Source organism: Crocodylus siamensis, chromosome 4 (genome assembly GCF_052110815.1).
Source record: "Crocodylus siamensis isolate JL-2025a chromosome 4, ASM5211081v1, whole genome shotgun sequence".
In the NCBI taxonomy this organism is placed as follows: Eukaryota; Metazoa; Chordata; order Crocodylia; family Crocodylidae; genus Crocodylus; species Crocodylus siamensis.
The window spans coordinates 224,518,825-224,539,245 of NC_143398.1; the positions used below are offsets into that span (position 1 = coordinate 224,518,825).

Below are 20,421 nucleotides of genomic sequence, written 5' to 3' on the forward strand. Positions count from 1 at the left end.
TTTTTTGCATCAGTTTAATGATAGATAGTGTATTTAATAGGATTTCCTTGTATGTGATTATGAGACTAGGGGCTTCCCCCCATGCCAGGTGGGGAAAAAACCTTAGTCTTGCATTCAAGTAAATTTGGTAGTTAAAGAACAATTTTCATTTTTACTTTTGAGCCTAGTTATTGTTCTTCCACCACTACTTTTCCTAGGACGCTTTTCTTTTTCTGGCTTTGTGGCCTGAAAGACTTCTTTCTAATTAGATGTAATAATACTTTATCTGAAGTTATCAAAGTAGTTTATAGACATTGATTAAGTCCCATAACACCCCATTAGGTACAGTACTTAATGTAAGTACAATAGATTCATTTTTACAAAACAAGGAAACCAAGTTCCATGATCTAATCATTGTTCATTATATAATGGGAGTCAATAGATCAGGATATGGACCAGTGAAATTTCCCTGACTGAAGGAAATGCAGCCCATGTTTGCTTGGGGAGCCGTGTTTCTAAGGGAGATTAATACTTGTACATCAAAGTCTGTGTATCAAAAATGGCTGTTTTTGAATACACCAAAAATGTGACATTCCTCTCTCTTGGTGAGAAATACATTTCAATAAATTATTAATTAGAATTAAGTTGTTTAAAGGTATTGAAGGGTACTTGCTATCACCATTATAAAATGTATTTGATATTCTTGAAGTCAACACGAAAGAAAACTGTTTTAGTCCTGCCATTTTTGCTACAGGAAGGAAAATGAAAATTTGATGTAGTCTGTATTTTTAGTTTTCACATAACTGAAATACAAATTTAAATTATAGCATGAAATTATGAAGACTAGTAGTGCCTTCGCATACTTAAAAAAAATAAAGCCACTGAAATATTAAGGTTTACAATACATCTAGTATGCATGTGTATTAACTACTTTTTCATAAGGATTTATGGCACCATTGCTTACTTTGCATGCACAGTATAATGCACAGATTTTACAGCATGCTACTTTTTAAATATGTAAACTCTAAAAGAAGCCATTATGGTCTGTTGTGTCAGGGGTTGTTGATTAATGGTCACTGGGACGTTTGTAAACCATAACTTTTAATTCCTGCTGTTGCATTTCAGGGATGGATTGAGGTGCAGTAAAGCTTAGCACACTGTAAGCCCCTTACTTACTCAAGTTTATAGCAACTCTTTTTAAAATTCTGTTGTGTTCTTAATTTTTGCAATTGTAAATGTAACTAGGGTTCAGTTCCTGATCACAGGTAGTATATGTAAACCTGCCCAAACAATAGAAAGATTTTATACACCACCTGGATCTGTTGGAAACTGGCCAATGGATGAGCCTCAACTTCAAACACAAACTGAGTTTCAAATAGAACTACAACCCCCATCCCACTTTCTGGAGATGATTAGGACTGCTTAGGTCATCCAGTTCTGCAGACCCTCTTACTGTGGCATGCAGGGAGAGATTTCTGGGGCACGAAGGATTCATGTGCTGAGGAAATTGAAAGTAGAGGTTCTAGAAGAAAGTTGGTGCAAGCAGTACTTTAAGTTGGTAAACCTGTCATATAAGAGTCCTTTCTCAGATGTCTGGGTATCCAGTGCATGAAATACAGACTGATGGGGAATTTGTACAGGAAGATCCATGTGGTCCAGCCAGCCAATGTTATGTCCTCCTTTCACTAGGGCAGGGGTTTTCAACCTTTATTAAGGAGTGTATCCCTTTTGTGGATACCCCTTCTGGACTGTAACCCCTTCTGGCTGGGCAGTAGAGCAGGGGTGTTGATGTCAGCACCCTGCTGCTTAGCCAGCTGTGGGATAGTCTGCAAGAGAGCGCTCCTCATTGCTTGGGGCCCCCATCCAGGGCACGGAGCGGGGCCATCCTCGGCTCCTCCGCTGGGCTGGAGGGGACGGAGCCTGTGGGATGCCTGTACCCTCCTTGCCAGGCCCTGTGCAGCCAGGATGGGGCATGGGACAAAGCCACGGTTCATCCAGGGGGCGCAGGGAGGAGTGGCAGCTCCTGCCACTGCATGTGTTTGGGAGCCCTGGAGTGCCGCCTCAGTCATGAGGCTGCAGATGGCTCAGGGCGCCGACTCAGCCGGATGCCACACACCCACGCCTTGGCCAGGACTGGGCTGATTCTCACCCTTGACCAGAACTGGGTCAGTTATTGCTGTTACACAGGGCTACATGTGGTGGCAAGAAACAACTTGGTCCTGTCCGAGGGTGTGTGGCATCGGGTCGGGACGGTGCCCTGCACTACATGTAGCCTCACAGCTCAGCACTTGTGGTCCCGCTGCTGCCTTATGCTGCCAGCCGTGGACTGTGTGCAGTGGGCGGGTGGGGGTGGGAGTGTGGTGGCCTCCTCCCCATGCTCACCCATGAACTCCTCATGTGTAGCTCTGTGATTCAGGTACTGCCACATGCCACCGGGGAATCTCTGCCTGCAGCTGGCCCTCTCCTTGTTCATGGCTCCACTGCTGCCTGATGCTGCTAGTTATGGGGGCTGTACGCCGTGGGGTCAGGGGCCTTCCCCACCCAGTCTCCCACCCTGGGGCCCACACAAGCCATCAGGCTGGGTGGGCTCTGTGGCTGCCTCTTAGTTTCTTACCTGTTTGCAAGTAGCTCTTGCAGGCTGGAGCCTTGCCAGCCTGCAGAGAGGTGTTTGTAAACAGGGAAACCTGCAGTTTCACTTTTCACTTTTAAAGGGGAAAATTCACATTTTCCCACATCCCTTTTTTCCAGGGCACCCATAGTCCCTGCTGCAGCCTCCAGGTCCTCCTGACTCTACTGCTGGCCTGGACAGTCCTGGGTGCTTCTGTCTCCAGGACATGGGCACAACTGGCCCCTGTGCATGTCTGCTCCTAGTCTTGGTCCATCTGTCCTGCCTGGGCCCAAGGCAGACCCTGCGTGCTAGGCAGTCTCTGGAGCAACCCAGGACAAAACCTAGATCTCAGCCAACTTCAAGCTACCACTACCAGCCTTGCCCCATTTTTATTTCTTCCAGGATGCTGGAACAGCAGCGACAGCAGCGGCTCGCGGCAGGTATAGAGACACTTTAGCCAGGTCCTAGAGTGTCTCCTTGGAGAACTCGGGCTCCAGTTGCCTCTGGTCATGCTCCAGGAGCATACCCTGCACTGCTTTGTTTCTAGCATTTTTTTTTTTGATGCTGGCATTTCCTGGTATCAAAATGAAGAGTCATATTTGCAGTGTGGGGGACATTTTTTTTGTTCCCAGCATGCCCCTTGTGGCATCTCAAACTGTTTTGAGATTCCACAATTGGCACGTGATCACTTGTTTGGATGCTGTAGAGGAGAGCCTCCTGTGGATCCCAATAGGTCGTTTTTCAAGATGTTTTGGTTCACAACATCTATATTGGAACCTTGGCTTGGGGTAGATGGTTGTAGCTATTTTTCCACAATGGTTGAGGAGTGCTAACTTCTGTTTTTCCAGAGCTCTGTAGTATTCTGCACATGTACAATGGATGGACTTTGAGTGGTGAGCTTTGATTTATTTTATTTTATTTTATTTTCACCCAAAGCAAGTAACTTTAGTGTACAACAAGAAATAGCTGTTAATGCAATATGATATACTAAATTGGCATATAGTAATTACTTCATCAATCTGTTGAGTTTCTTTGTTATTTTCAGGTTTAAGCCCTTTTCTACAATGCAACAGTATTTAGAAAAAGGGGGGAAAAGAAGGAACCAAATCTTTGTTAGATGTTATTTTCTCATATAACAGTAACTGCAAATGGAATTACTGTATGCACTAGTAGTTTGAAGGTTTTTAAGCTCTAATAAAGAAATGGGGATTTTATACTGTCAGAGTACATACTACTTCTGTACCAAGGTTTTTCCCCCCTCTGGGCTTTCACTGGACACCCAAAATGGTATCTGGAATAAAAAATGCTGGTTATTCCATGTTGCATGAAGAGGCACACAAACTACCACAGAGATTTGTGTATTAGTCCCCTACAGTTTGACTTCTCTGATAGACTTGGTTAAGGGGAAAGGAGTATTAGGAGAAAAGGGCAGGTAATAGACAATGCCATGAAGAAGTTAATGACAATAAAAGTGGCAGACATCTTTTAACTAATAAAGAGTGACTAGACTGTATTAGCACTATTTACTGACCACTATCCTGATTGCCAGTCAAATACCAGAGCCAAATTGAGCTTCTGATCCTGATCTTAAAGGCCTCTAATTGGCTTGGCAGTGATTATTTTACAAATCACAGCTTTCCGTGACCATGACCTGCCATGACAGCAGGAGACTGGGTTTGATTACATACCAAGGGACTGGGCATTTTCAACAGCTGGACCACAGCTACAGAACTTGTTTTAAAAAGTCAGAATATAGATTTTACAACCTCAGGCCAAAATGAAAGGCTCCTCCTCTTTTATATTTTTTTTCCCCACATAACTTCCCTAAATATAGCAAATATTTTTTAAAGCAAAGCCTAAGATAAAAGGTTTAACTTGAAAATCTACTATAATATGTGTCAGTGGGACTACTTACAGAACCTTTTGAGTTTGCAGAAAGTCTTTTGTGACTAATGTTTCTGTTGTAGGTTCCTGTGCAGCTTTTCACATCAGACTGAAATTGGTTCACAGATTTGAGGCCACATCTCTTCAAGTATAAGACACAAAGTTCTGCTTTATAGAAGGCAAATTAAATGATTAGAGATTAACTGCTATTTTGAAGTTTGTAAGAAGCGGATAATTTTATAGGTTTTTTTTTTAAAGAAAGTAAATAATTTTACTAGGTGTATTATAAAATATGCTATCAAAGAAAAAATGTAGTAGTCCAAACTAACTGTAGCAAGTGAGTGAATCTTGTAATAAACAAGATGTGATGTCGAGACCACAAGTATAAATCTTGATCTCATTGATGTCACTGGGATTTCACTGACTTCAACAGAACCAAGATTGCACATTACTATCTATTTTACTTGACTGGGAAATAGTCATCAATATAAGGAAAAAAATAGAGTCGATTCACATTCATCAAGGTCCCAAGTAGAGAATGTTTTCAAGACAATGATGAAATAAGGGTACAGGGCTCCATATACACTGTTTTAGTAGAGTTAGAAACTTCCAGCATACAGATGCCTGTCTTGTAGGTATTCAAGTTGAGGCAAACTTGATCAGTAAATCAGCATTACTCAGACAAAGCTGAACTGCCAGTTTCTTAAAATCATGTACTTGCTACATAATCAGTCTATGCAAAACATGTTGTGTGTTTACTTTTTTACGTAGGTAAACTTCATCAGAAGGAAACTTTTCACTCTGTACTTTTGACTGATTTAAACAAAAGTTATGATTTTAGTTCAGATATTAAAATGTGATTGTAGTGTTTAAGGTGTATCTCTGCCAAAGTTTCTCTGATGAGTCATTAATGTGAGTGGGTGGGTAAAGCAAACTGTCTCAGTATTGCCTTTTTCAGTATGCTGCATTAACACTTGTAAAGTGTGTGTGTTGTGGGTTTGGAGGAAAGGGGTAGAGGGAGACAAGATTCAAGGTAAAAAGTCTAATAAGTTATAACCAGGGGAAATCCATATTACTAAAATGTGAAACATTATTTCTTTGGCTGTATTAAGTGCTACATTATATATTTACAATTTTGATTATTTCAGATAAACATAAATACATACTACAGGCTTAACTTCTGTAGTCAGATGACTTTTAAGATGTTGAACTATGTATGCTCTGGATACAGTGATGGAATAAATTTCTCATACGTGTGGGATTGTAACCGTTGAAACAATCATTACTGAAACCATATACCTTATTTCCTATAACTAATAGCAACTGTGTACCTATGGAATATATTAACAGTTATTCCCTTGGTTTGGGATTTTTGCTGAAATATTTTGTTGGGCAGATATTTAAACGTGACCTGCAATTTATGTTGCTTTAATGCGTCAGGGAAGAAGGCTAATTATAGCTTTCTCCTGAGCTATGCCAATATTTTGTGAAACCACATTTATGTGTATATAACAGAATTGCTGTATCTTCCTTAATAAATCCTGGTAAATTGCAAGTTTTATTAACCTAGATTTAAAGAAAAAAATACTTTTGTTACTGTTTAGTGTTCCAAGAGTCTAAGAAATAACTGCTCCATGTCTGGTGGAGTGGTTTAAATTTTCTTGGGCAGCTATTCTTCCGTTCATTTATTTATTTATTTATTTATTTTCAAAACAAAATTTTACATATTACTTGTTGTTTATAGTTTTAAGAGTTTTTAAAATGGAAATGGTAGAGTTCGTCTTCAGTTCTCCATTTAGGGACTTAACCTGGCCGGTGCATGGCCCCTTAGTCATTGGCAAATCATGCACCTTGTGGCTGACCTCTGAATAGTGACTTGACAGTGTCTGCATGATATTTCAGGGTTGAAATAATGGGAGAAATGTCTCTCAGTGCTACGAAGTTTTGTTGGTACTCAGTATAAATTATTTGGATTTTTTAATGTAATTTTTGTATAGGAATTCATTCTTTACTGCAGATATAAGGGCTTTTATTAATTTGTATCTTGAAGAATCTGCTACTACATCTGCATATGGTACATAAAGAATAGCAAATTTTTCAAATACACAGCAAGGCACTCCTGAGAATAGAGTCAAACCATTAGTGGAACATGCAGAATTATTGGCTCCAAATAACCACCCTAGAGAGGGGAAACACTATAATGAGAAAAGAAAAGCAGATATGTTTTTCTAATATTTGTTGTTTTTCTTTGAAATGGGTAAAGAATACCTGGAATGATTTATATTTAATTGAAGATTGCATTCCATCAGATGGCCATTTATCATTGGTGGCTTTTCAAGACCTCTTAGGAGTACATAGTACATATTTACCTTAACTTGGCTAGGTCAGGGGAAATAAAGCAAGAATAATAGATGTTATTGTGATATGTGAACAAACTGGAAACCACGTAGGCGAAATATGAGGTATGTGTGTTCATCCCACCTCCTTTGTGGCTTTTTAAACTTTGAAAAATTACTAGTTATTGTTAAAATACTGTGATTTCCAGTACATTATCCACATATATATTTAAAACATAAAAATATGTAAATGGATTTTCCATTATTCCTAAATGATATTATTTTTCACTTTGGGGACTGATTGCCTTGTCTGACCCTTATTGTTTAATATTTTGTCTTTTAGTAGCACTGTTTAAAATACTAGGAATTGGTTTACAGACTGCACCTTTTCATTAAGCTATGTTCAGTATATATGAGTAGTAATTTATGTAGATCACATGACAGTAAAACTCTCAGTTCCTTGGAAGTTTTAAAATTTTCTTAGGATTGTTCTACTCTAGGAAGGAGGATTGTGGAGAATCTCCTTGACTATCGTGTCATCTTTCAAAAAATCATTGTGATTTTTCATCCTTGCTTTTTGTTACTTATTAAGTGGGATTTATGTATACAGGCTGTATGTAGTATAAAGAATTAGATAGCCTCAGCTATCCAGCTGTCAGCCAAGGCAAAATGAAGTTCTAAACCAAGTTTCTCAATCACAATCATCCTAAGAGTTTATTGTATTTTAATATTTGCCTAATATGTTGTTCTGTTAACAAGCCTAAAGGTAGTAAGAGAAATATAGAAAAACCTAAGCATTAATAACCATAGCCCCTAAGGAAACCTGAGACTGAAACAGATTTTAGCCTTAGCATATACCTTCTTTATTTATCACAATACAGAATGTAAAAATGGGAACTGTTGCAAAGGATGTGAAATGGAACCAAATTGTTGTTTCACCTAAACTAGGTGATAAAATGGTTTATTAAGTAGTCTGATGAGGTAAAATTCAATCAGATATTTTGTGAATAAGCTATTTTCTTACTAATACTTCCAACACCTTGTAAATTAACCTTATCTCTTAATAGGTTGTGACTGACTCAGTGGCGTTTATTAATATTTCATGTACCCCCATTTCTCCCATGCTAAATTTGCAAAATGCTTCCCTCCATTCCTTATTTTTTAAATTTTATTTCTTAGTTTTCCTGCAATGTGAAAATATTTATCAGCAGCCACACCTTGATTTAACAACCATCTCTTCTTTAGTGTGGTAAATGATATATATTCCAAATGCCGTTTGCATTTATGTAATAGTGATTACTCTGCAGGCTCCCAAAGTACTTTAGAATCTAAATTCTTATTTTACTTACTTCAGCATAAGTGCAGATAAACTTCAGTAACTTCAGGTGGATGATTCTAGCTTTACACTGGCATGAAAGAGATCAGAGTCAGCTCTATGCAGTCTGTGAGGTGAAGTCTGACTCCCATTCTGTACGCAGCTTTTGGAAGGTGAAGTCCAGAATAACTAGTCTAATTGAAACAGAAGTAGCATACAATAGAGGAAGAACATAGCTGGAAGTCAGGCTAGTATGTGTTTACCAAACCAGATGAAAGAAATCCATACCCATTGCAAAAAATCTTTATGGCTGAGTAGTAGTCAGAAACATAGTTTTATATCTCATCTGGAAGGTGGCACCTCCAGCAAAACAGTAAGCCTTTAACACAATGATAGACCATTGATTCAGTACTGACCAAAGGGGTTTATTTTTTCACTTCTGAATTTCCGGAGCATTTGGGGGTTTTTTGTTGGTTCGTTAGTTGGTTGCTTTTCTTAATAGCTGCAGAATTCTTGTAAGTTTTTTTTTTTTTTTTTAACTGTTGATTACTCATGTATCTTCATAAGTAACTCCAGTTTAACTGAGTTTCATAACTGGGACTATCATTAGATTTTGTTGAGAATTTACATGTTAGCGTATGAATCCCTTCATTGCTCCTCTTCAAAGTTGCTGGAAAATATTAGGGTCATAATCAGGTGCTGCTGGAAAATGTGGGGCAGGGGTTGCATGCTCATTTGTACAGTCTCACATTGGTTTGTGTCAAACTGAACAAGATGCAAGTAAGATAATAAGACGCTGTTAGTAGAGTTTGATGCGAAAATTTCAGTGGCAGCCACTTATGGTAAATAACTAATCAAGGTTTTGTTTTTAACATGCTTGTTTAATGGTTTTGTCCAAAGCATCTGTAAAGCAGCTTTTTGCCACCTCAAAACTGTGACTCATGAAGCAGTCACAAGACGTTCATCTTTCCCTTCATTTTGGACATGTTTTACTTCCTGTTTGTCAGTGCCCCTGTGGCTATGTGATAGCATCAAGTCTACAATATTGTTTTGTTCCAGCCATTTTGGAGTACTCAAGGGTAATATGGTTTATATCTCCTCTAGGGTCTGTGTGTGTCACTTTAGTGATGTTCCCAACTTCCAGTAGCCTAAGGTATAGAGTCTTGGAGGAAGATTCAAACTGGATATGTGCAGGCTGCCTCTAGTCATTTCTTTTAAGTTATCTTCCAGATTGCCTTTAGTATGAAACGTTTTCAGCTAAAATGTGCTCTTGTATAGACCTGTATATTTTATAAATTATGCTCATTGTGACTTTTCAGTAAAGACTAATTTTAGTGAATTATGAATGTTATTAATAGATACAATAATTCACCATCATTCTAATTGCTGGCCTTAAAACAGTGTATTAGTATTAGTTCAAAGTATATATTGAATATAAAACACAGTGATTAAGTTATATGGGTCTAACATGATTAAAATATATATAACATTCACTAACAAAGGGACTTTGATTTTTCTTTCTTTTTGTCATTTTCAGAATCCAAATACATTTGAAAAACTTAAAATAAATGAGCATTCTTCTAATTGAAGCTTTTTATGGTGGTTCCCATAAGCAGCTAGTGGATCTTCTGCAGGAGGAGGTAGAAGAATGTGTCCTCTACACATTGCCAGCAAAGAAGTGGCACTGGAGAGCACGGACTGCTGCCCTCTATTTCATGCAAACCGTGCCAGCTAATGCTAATTACAGGTAAAGTGAGTTTTGACTAACCATAGAGGTCAAAATAGAAAAGGGTTTTCAACCACAGTTGTAAAACTAAATTTTCCAAAATATGTACACATGGAGATGAACACTAAAATTAGGTATTGATCTACTAGCTTTTCATACTTGAGTTTGTATGAAAAACTTCTAGCATCATTTAAAAAAAATACAGGTCCTGTATTTCTAGTACTGTGAAGTCTCCATCTAATATGGGCTAATGTAGGTGTAACAGGATGGCCTGTCCCTTTAAGATAGACCAGCCAGTCTTGTCAAGAAAGCTGGGAGTCATTTGGATAAGAAGGGAATGGTGCAGTATGTCCAGTGAGGTTTAAGGAGACCATTGGTTGGGAAGGCTTGCACAGTCAAGGGTGGTGCAGTATGGGATGTGTGCGCAGCATGGTAGGGAGTGAGTACTATCAGTGTAGTGGGAGGCCTGCATGGCATGTGGTACCCAGCCACCCTGGAGTTGGGCAGACCTGTTCTAATGTATTGTTAAATGTGAGTGTGTGTGTGTGTGTGTGTGTGTGTGTTACCTTTTAAACTTACCAAGTGAATTCAGAGCTGAGAGAAGGATATAGATCAATTGAGACTGAAGTTCTTTTTTTTTCATAGATCACTTACAGCAATGGTTTTCTGTTTTGTGATCCCAGGGACCATCCTCAGCATTCGTACATAGCTCAGCAACCTGTCTGTCCTTACCTCATAGCCCAGAGGCCACCACCTTGTCCTAGGCTCGTTCCACAGACAATGGGAACCAGCTAACCTCTGGCCTCCCATACAGCCCCCCTACCCCGCAATTCTCCAATGCATGAACAGCCTGACAGCCTACCTTCCCTTGCAGTCTTCTTATAGAACTAGCTCTAGAATGGAAGTGACATTGACACATCACTGTACTCGGGCTACTTAGCTCTGCTTCAGCCAAGATTTTGTTGACCTGTCCATCTGTCTACCTAACTGATGCTTCCAGTTATGTAGATAAAAAACAGCTTGACATCTCAATGTGACACTGCCTGGAATCACAGAAATATGTGGCTGTCAGCTGATCCTTCCACCTTTATCCACCCTGGTGGCTTATCCCTAGGACTGGTTAAGAAACACCAAGGTAGAACATAGTTAAAACACCCTCCATATTCCAGAGGGTACTGTGTACTGTGCTATAACTTGAATAATCTGAATGCCCTGGACAAGTTGACTTAAATAGATGTGAGGGTAGTTCAGTCTTGGTGTCTATTTAGTACTTGAACTCTAATGTGACTACAAACTTGGAAGTCAGTTGTGTATGTGGATGTTGGCAATGTCTGTAAGTTAGAGCCTAGACTGAGCCCTCATCCAAGCAGTCAATAGATAATGAACACTTTTGACCACTATCTTAAAACCAGCCCATCATCTAACATCCCAGATGAGTTAAAGTACTATAGGGTGAATCTATAAACAGTAATATACCAAATGCTGCAGTTTACATTTCAGTCTATCCAAACTAGAGAACATCATTGAGTCAGCAGTGGAGTGGGCATTTCACTACCATTACTTAATATACTTAATGTATTTACTTCTATACAACACACAGTTTTCCCCCCAAAATCAGAACCTCCAGAATTGGAGGGTGTGTTTTAAATGGGAAAACTGATTTTTCTGTTCTAGGACAGAAAAATGGTAGAACAGGGAGGGTATTCTCTCTATAGAATAGGGAGATACTACTGCAAGATGGCTGCCATACTTGTCCTTCTGCCAGCCTAGAGAGGAAAGGGACAGGGTTCACCCTTCAGGATGGGAGCTAGTGTCAACTTTCTCGCAGCCACATTGGCTACAGTTAGGTTCCCTTCAGTCATGTGACTAGAAAAAATCTTTTTTCCTTTCATTCTGCCTTCCCCAGATAAAGTGCAGGTCTTTTTTGGGTGCGTGCAGTATGTGAGAAAATACAGTATAGGGAAAAGTCCTGATGCCACTTTGGAATGTGCTCTCAGGGACCTTTTACCTATATCAAATAACATTAATTTCAGCAGGGACCCTGTGGAAACAGAGGGGAATATGGTAGCAGATCTCAATTGATAATTAGGTCTAATATTTGCTACTTCAAATTATAGCAGATAAAGGTAGTGCGCGCAGATGGAGATGAAAATGATTTTTTAAGCATGGAACTTGTGCTTCAGAAGGTCATGTGGCATGATTTGCAATGCATTCAGATTTGTTGTGACATAATATGTAACCTAACACAACAGTTCAGCAACGATTTGAATATGAAAAACATTAATGTATAAAAAAATACCTTTTCCATGTCTGCTGTTGCTTTTCATTTCAAATAAGTTGCTATCCTAAACCAAATTCCTGTAACTAATTTTTTTCTTCACTCTTGCCTGAGGCATTTGAGTGTGGGTTATGCATTATTTTCCCTTTGCAACAATTTTATTTTGGAGGAGTATATATGACAAACTGTTATGTAAATTTCTCCTGCATCACAACTGCGTCCTCCAACGCATCACAATGTTATCTATGTTCCTTCAAGGTCAGCAGCCCAAGCTGTCCAGCACTAACTGTATTAAACTAATCAGACATCACTCACAGACATACACCTCATTAGTTTAACTTACAGTTACATTGACCCAAGATAACTTAACTCCAATTTGTCAAGTAACCTACGTCTTAAGAAAAAATACCAGCAGCTTGAAAACTCGCTCAAAGTTAACAAACTTGCAATCTGTCATAGGCTTATGTGCAAATATAACCTTTACTGACAACAAATAAATTTGAACCAACCAATAGAGCATTTTGAAGAAGGGAAAGCATTTTCTCTGCTGTTGCTGTTTGTGTTTGATCATACAGAATCAAAGAGTCAAAGTTCACAAAGATACAGTGTTAAAAAGGGTATATATTTTATCCTTTTATGTAAGATAAAATGGTTAGGGATGCATACTGATGTGACTGGTGGAAAGAAACCTGATTAGAGTGACTTTCTGCTTTACTTGAATGTATTATTATGTTTACTTTTCAATTGAATGTTTCAGGTATTGTTACATTAAATGAAAGTGTAAATGTATTAGTAGTGCCAATCTAATGAGGTTGGCTCTACTTTCTCCTACTGGGCAACGACACAGATTAAAATTAACATTGATCTTTTACCTCTAGTTTGCTGGCTACTATGTAAACAACCATTTCAGATTTGCTTCCCATGCTGTGGCAACTTGTTAAGACTGAATTCTCATAGTATAACTTAAAGAAATATGCATTTAGAGCTACATCTTTACATTTCTTATTTCTGGAGAGGTTATGGTAAACATCATATTTGTGCATGTTGCTTGTGACTTACTCCAGGATTAGGAATTACTTTACTTTAGATCTCTTTAGGTAGAGATCAAATAACATTTCATAAATATTTTGTTACAGTGTATTTTTGATGAAGCAGGAATGTTGCAAGTATTTCAAATGCAGAAGTGCTTTTTAACTGAGCATTCACTTTTTTTGTCTTTCAAGATGCATTTTTTCAAAATGTTTGTTTAAAATAGGACTAATAATACATATTACAATATTGATGAAAACCTAATATAAGGTCCTGAAAATAAAACTCCTGTAGTTCATCATGGAAGGAAGCAGACCAGCTAGTGCTCAGATAATGTTAAATAAGAACAGTAAAAATTTAAAGAGTATTTTTTTTCAGCAGAGCATGACATGAGCCCAAGAATCTAAGATGTTCATATTTGGAAGCTCTGTTGTGACCAGTCATTTTCATCAGTGACAGGTTGCTCATACTTTGTTATTAGAGAATAGACATGTAGCCTCTTGAGGAAGTTTTAAAAGCTGAATCAGATACAGGCAGTGAAGACAGCTTTGCTTTTCATAAAAGAAATTGTAAATTATATAGCTGGAAGACTTGGTAGGTATGTTTATCTTGTGTTTCTAGACAAAAACTGTGGGAATTACCTAGAAATAAAAAAAATAATTGTGCAGAGAGGATCAAGGAGATAACGCCTTTGGCTGCTTGCAGACATTAAAAAAACAAAACAAAACAAAATGTGCTTTACTGGAAGAAGCAGTACATTACTTCAACCTGGCTCTGCAGCTGCTGAATAGATTGGGTGCTTCAGCGGGGTTTTTTGGCACTTTTTTCTAAAGCTGATTTAATCATCTATCAGATAAAACCACCAAAAAAGCCCCACTGAAGTGCCTGATCTATACAAACATCAGGTGAGTCAGGTCCAACTAAGTCACTGCCTTTTCTGGGCATGTGCAATGCCTGAGTTGAAAGTAAAGCCCTGTTGGTTTGTTTGGTTTTTTTAAATTTAATTTAATTTTTTTACATCTGCAAGCTGCCTTTGTTTTTCAAAGAGGGGGCACAGCCAACATGCATTCTGGATACTTTCAAACTTTTTACCTTCAACAAAGAGTATGGTTTTATACCAAGGACAGAAAAAGCAGGCAATTCTGAAGGACCTGCTTAAACCCCACAATCTGTAGTTAAATTTGCTTAAATCTGCATGTGCCTGCATAAATACAGACAAACTTTGATGCTGATAAAGTTCAAGAAATAGAACACTTGCCTGAATTGCATGTTACAATATGGCCACTACTTCTTTCTTTCTTTCTGTTTTTTTAAAATTATTAAACCAACTTCTAAGAGTTCGGCAAATACTGTAAAAGGGCAAATAGCTTTTATGTAGTAAGTTTTGGCCTTTTTGTAGAGTATTTTTTCAGTCATTTTCCAAGCACTTTACACCATGAGTAAGTATCCTGCTGGGCAACGCTTCTCTTCATTTTGGAAAAAGTCTTGTGTTTTATGATTCAGTCTACAAGGGCATCGTCTTCAGGCACTCACATAGCGGAACCACAAAAACAGTGGCCACCACCATTGTTCTGAGCTGCTGGAGCTACCGTAACCCCTTCTGCTGGTGCTGCCGCCACCCAGGACTGACAGTCTGGTAGTTACATGTTTGGTCATGACATTCTCTTCGTGTCTCCCAACTTCTTATTGCTTTGAGTCCTTCAAGGAAGCAACACTAATTACAGAAGAAATTTTATAGGATATTCACAGTTTGAAATGGTTTCTCTCTGCCTGGCAGTGCCAAAACACAGCCTGCTCCTGCCTTTATTTATTTATTAATTTAATTTTTAGTTCAACTCTGTACCCAGATTTCTGGACCACACATGTCCCAAGTAGCTGATTATCTATTTTAGTAGGGGGTTTTGATTAAATGTATTGTAGAGTTAGCTATCTGGATTTCGAAAATTAACCTCATCTGAACACCTCAAATAATATGGTAAATATTGTAATCACATAGCTAATTACAGATTTTATTTCTTATCTAAAAACAAAAATCTTAAAAATTGGAAGTAACGGACCCATACAATATTCCATAAAGCAAAAGTTCAAAGTTTGTTTCGCTACTTTTTTCTGATAATTCTGTTGTTTTGCTTTAAAGAAAACAAACTGTTATGTATTTAAAATAAAAGAAACCTTACAAATGGTGTAATGGAAGAGAAAAATGGTTTGTCACATTTTGCAAGTAGTTTCATCTTTACAGAAGGTGTTAATTCAAAGATACATAAACAGTTATTAGTCCAGATTCTGGATCTGGCGAACAGAGGGGTTAAATGTTGTGCTGCAGCTTCAAGTTTATGTTTTTAATAGCTTTGCTAGCTTAAAAAAAAAAATGTGTAACATTTTATACTGCCCCCCAGGTAACTGTTCATATGGATAAAAGATATTATTTGTAACAGACTCTGGCCCTTAAGGACCTCTAGGGTAAATGCTAGAGTATATATACCCCTTGAAACTTGACAACTGTATTTTAAAAGACAAACTCTATGCTTATTACATTTTTACAGAGGGGCAAAACAATTATTTTTAATGAATGGATTTGTGAAAAAAATTTGATAAATGTAATGTGCAACATAAAGCAGTCTAAGGGTGTATAGACTGAGCATACGTAATTATGTTTATAAAAACAACATTTATTTTGGATATTTGACAATAAAGGCTAATGCTTAGACCTTTGGGCATTTCAAATCTGTTTTCAGATACCTTGCTATAAGAATAAAACTTATTTTATAAAATAAGCTTTTTACTGCCTAATATTTCCAAAATAGTCTATTAGAAATAGTCATTTAGTTCCTAATCCTATAAATAGTTATGCAGGTAACTCAGCATATGAGAAGTTTCATTGAAATCACAGCATTACTTATGGGTATAAGCTTTAGCAGCTTGGTACCTTAATATTTACTGGATAGCTAAGGGTTACATGAAGACCTGACCTAACTGGTGTTAGGTCTATGTAAGTGCCGATTTGTACAGATGTTCAAGGAGGTTAGATCTGGCTTGTGGAGGTGAACTAAGTAAGATCAGAAATAAAGGTTAGCCTGATCTACCAAATACATTTGGAGTGCAGGCAGGGGCCTGGAAAAGTGCAGCTGCTTGATCCGGTCCTGGGGCTGCACTCTTCCTACTACTCTCCCCCGCCAACTGGGCTGTTTTTATCCCCCTCCCACCTCCAGATGGACAACCCCCCAGTAGACCTGCCAACCCCTGTCCTGGACCTGTTAGCCCACCCTGATCCTGCCCACCCATCCCCCCTCCCAGCTTACTTAGGTTGGGTTTATGGTGTGGCTCCTGGCACCAGTGAATGTGTACAAGGCACTCCCAATCTACAGTAATATGGCTAAGGAAAGATATGTAATTATAGATCAGGTAAGACAATCTCTGTACATACCTAAACCACCTTTAAGAAGTACATGCTTCAGGATATTTTTTTCAAGTCTCAAATCAAAAGTAATGATCTCTCTGTCAGTTTCTAACCTCAGTCATCTTTGAATTCTGTGTCCAAAACATACCTTCTTTTCTGCTCTATTATTAGCAGATAGATCTTGGTCCTTGGAAAAAGCCAGGGCAAACACAATATTTCTGAACATGGGCAGATCCAGGATTTCCAAAGTGGGGGTGAGTAAGTAGGCTCTGAACTTTTCCCTCCCCCCCCGCCCTCCTGGGTCAGCAGGCAGATCACACCACGGGAGCAGCAAGGAGCAGCAGACTTTACATCTCTTGTGGAAATAAAAGTCTTCCCACTCAGTGGCATGTTTGCTCTTCTCCTCTCCCCCTCCCCTCTCCCTCTTGCTTGGCTACTAACATTATTCCCAGCTAGGCCAGGGTAGGTGCTCCAGAGCTGGTCCTGTCTCACTCCATCCAGGCTGCACATGGAACCAAGCTTGGGTAGAGAGAGCGGTGGCAGTAGGCAAGTCCCCTTCCCTGTTCCTACTCCCACTTCCAGGCTGCCCAGGGACACTGGGAAGATGGTAGGGAGGGAGACCAGAGTAGCTCTGCAGCTTCCTCCTCCCTTCCACCTCTCTTTCTCTTCCACCATAGTACAGCTGTAGGTGGGGAAAGATGCGGGGGAGGAAGTTGCTGCTATGCATAGGAAAGGGAGGGGGAATTCTTAATTGCTTGGGGTCTTTAAAAAATAATGCCCCTGGCGGCTACTCTGTTGACTGAAAACAGGGTGTGCTTATGCCACTGTACCCCTCTCTGAATCCATCCCTGTCTGTGACCTCTGTACTCAGGTTAAAAAGAACATGCAATAATTCCCATGCACTGCATTTTTTAAAAAATCTGAAACAAAGCACTGCTGAACGTCACATTGCCATAGTGCCAATGCATTTTGTAGCTAGTACCTGGTATACAGTAGAGCCATTTTGTCTGTGATTGAAGACTTCTACAGTTTTTTTTTTTGTGGGCTCCACAATTTGCCCCCTGCTAATAGGTAGATAGTAATAAACCATGTATGACAGGAAAATCTTTCCCCCAAATAACATACAAATATAAAAAGGTAGACTTTTATATTTGTTATTGTTTTTCTATAATTATATGGTATAGGTTTATGTAGAATCATGGAAAATTAGGGTCAAAGCAGGACTGATCCCAGCCAAGGCTTTGTCTAGCTGGGTCTTAATGACCTCTAAGGATGGAGTCCACAACCTGTTCCAGTGCTTTAGTACCATCCTGGTGAGAGAGTTTTTCCTAATATCTAACCTAAACTTCCCTTGCTGCAACTTGAGACCACTGCTCCTTGTTCTGGCATCTGCCACCACTAGGAACAGTCTAGGTCTATCTTCTTTTGAATCGCCTTTCAGGTAGTTGAAGCCTGCTATTAGGTCTCCCCTCAAGTCTTGTCTTCTCCAGACTAAATAAGCCCAGTTCCTTCAGCCCCTCCTCATCATTCATGTGTCCCAGCCCCTGGACCATTTTCATTGCTCTCCAGTTTGTCCACATCCTTTCTGTAGGGGGGGGCCCAAAATGGGACACAGTACTCCAGCACTGAATAGAGGAGAAGAATCACTTCTCTCAATATCCTGGCAGCGCTCCTACTAATGCATAGCCTGGGGCAAATCATGGATTCCAGATGCATATGGGGCCTTAAAAGGCACCACAATGCCTTCGAGGCAGTTGCGAATTGCTGCTCTAAGCAATAGCAACAACAGCAGCAGCAGCTGCACAAAACCTATGGAGAGGGAAGGGGAGTGCTGTGGAGCCTTTAAAAGGAATGAGGTGAGCACTGCTTCCAGTGGATTTGCCCCCCCCGGCTGCTACACAAGCCCAAGCTGCAGCACCACAGACCCCTTGTTATGGGTCACCCCTGCCCTGCCCACTCCCCTCCCCATGCAGTCACCTCACCACTCTGGGGTCTCCCAGCCTATGCTAAGGGGGCCGTTGGAGAGGAGAGGGGGTCAGGGCAGAACAGCCTAGAGACTTGTGAAGGACAGGCACTAGAAACTGGCAGCGACTGGCGGGCTGAGCCGCTCCACTGCAACCCATGGGGCAGGCTTGCAAATTTAAGCAAATTTAATTTATGCTATTAGTTAGCACCTGTGTGTTTACTAACAGCATGGCATGTGGCATGAAAATGATAGTATGTTGGACTTCACTGCATCTGTAATACACACGGATCATTTGTTTAGAATTGCTGAGCAGTTTTCTGCCAAGCAGTTCTTTATACATTTCAGATTGGGGTCCCTGGTTGTGGCACACAATAATCCTTATTTGTTTATTGTAGTGTATAAGCTTAACAGAAGAAACATTAAAATTGCCATTTTGTGTTGCATGTGGTGCAGCCTACTTTTAGTTCAGTTTCTGGGGAATTGGTACGTGATTTATATTTCATATTTTGAACTGTTGAAATATGAGGCCTTTGGGAGTGAACTGAGTTTTTTCCTTTGAAGACTTGGATTCAAATCCCATTTTACATCAGAAAAGAAAGTAAGTTTTGTTTCTTGTTCTCCTTTCTATATGCTCATCACAAAATTACAATACTGATTGGTCTGTTTGACAATGTATAGTCCTTGAGAGAGTTGTGTAAGAGAGTGCTCGATTCAGTATCTGCCTTTTCTATCCATAGCTACATCAGTGCCTTTTTACTCTCTTCCTTTAATGAGTATTGAATCACCCACTTGTTTTTACAGAACTACATACACAGTATGCATTTAAAACAAAAGTTATCCCCTAGTAGCCCATTAGGATAATGAATACTGACCCATTTACATGCAGAGAGAGTGTAGTTCATCTTGATAGAGATCAGGTAGAGTGTCTAGTGGTGTGACTACGTCTTGGAGTAGAGTGTCTTGACTTAGGTGTGACCAGGGCTTTGTAAGGATGAAATTACTTCCATCCAAATACTTTATAATAAATTTCTTCTGAAAATTTTGTAAGTGAAAGCCAAAGTAAGGGCAAATAACCAACAACAAGTATAAACTGCCATAATAATGCCATAATAAATATTATTAGACTGCAAAGGACAATACTGTAAGTTGTTTATTTGACAATTTTTGTCATCAGTGTTTTGTTTTTTTAAGTTTTGAAATAGTATAAATAAAAATAGCTGCCGTGACCAGTGGCTGAATTGAAGTCCAAGAGTATATCAGTATTAATTTCAATGAGATTAATAAAACATCATCATCCTTTTTGTTCCCTACCAAAAATTAGACTGCTCAGAATTTCTATTTTAATTTCCAGTAAGATTGAGAGAGACTGCGTAAAAAGTTTTGAAACATCTGCTAAGGAGGTAGAATCCCCAGCTGCTCTGTTAACTTCTCTGCTGTAGCACAAAGTAGCCAAAAGCAAGTCTTGACCCTTGGTGTCCTGGAAAAGCATTGTATTTTAGGAAGGATTCCTACATCTGGTGATTTAGAACCTGGCCAGAAAATTAAAAAACAAAACTGTGTTAGAAGATAGGACTAATAATTTTAGAACAGAACTACCTGAAATTTATTCAGGCAGACAGCAATATGATCTTAAACATTCACTTTGCATTAATCAACTTTGCCTCAGATAAAATGCTGGCAGATGGTAGCCATTCATTTTAACAGTGACAGGTTTTCTGTACATTTTTCTGTAAAACCCCCACACACTTCCCTCCAAAAAGTTTGTTCTTTAATTTGTTCAACATGCATCCATCTTTAAATGCAGTACTGTTATTAAGCATTTTCATAATTGTGGTCATTAAAAAGGACTGATACTGATCTTAGATTGATATAAATCAGGAGTAGTTCCTTTGAAGTCAGTGAA

The 20,421-nt window shown here is 39.0% G+C and overlaps 1 protein-coding gene across 8 annotated transcripts in view; it reads left to right on the forward strand.

Annotated features, from left to right (window-relative positions):
- Positions 1 to 20,421, forward strand: part of QTMAN (queuosine-tRNA mannosyltransferase) — a 298,926-nt gene that overhangs the window by 88,212 nt on the left and 190,293 nt on the right. For 5 of the 8 annotated variants that reach the window (XM_090045821.1, XM_090045822.1, XM_090045816.1 and 2 more), the window contains exon 4: positions 9,660 to 9,869. The exons of 1 other annotated variant lie outside the window; for it this stretch is intronic. In XM_090045821.1, coding sequence (XP_089901947.1) covers positions 9,691 to 9,869 — 179 coding nt within the window. In that variant the 5' untranslated portion in view covers positions 9,660 to 9,690. Of the gene's footprint in view, positions 1 to 9,659; positions 9,870 to 16,723; positions 16,807 to 20,421 lie in introns of those variants that run through there. 2 more of the 8 variants (XM_090045824.1, XM_090045819.1) reach the window with 2 other exon arrangements.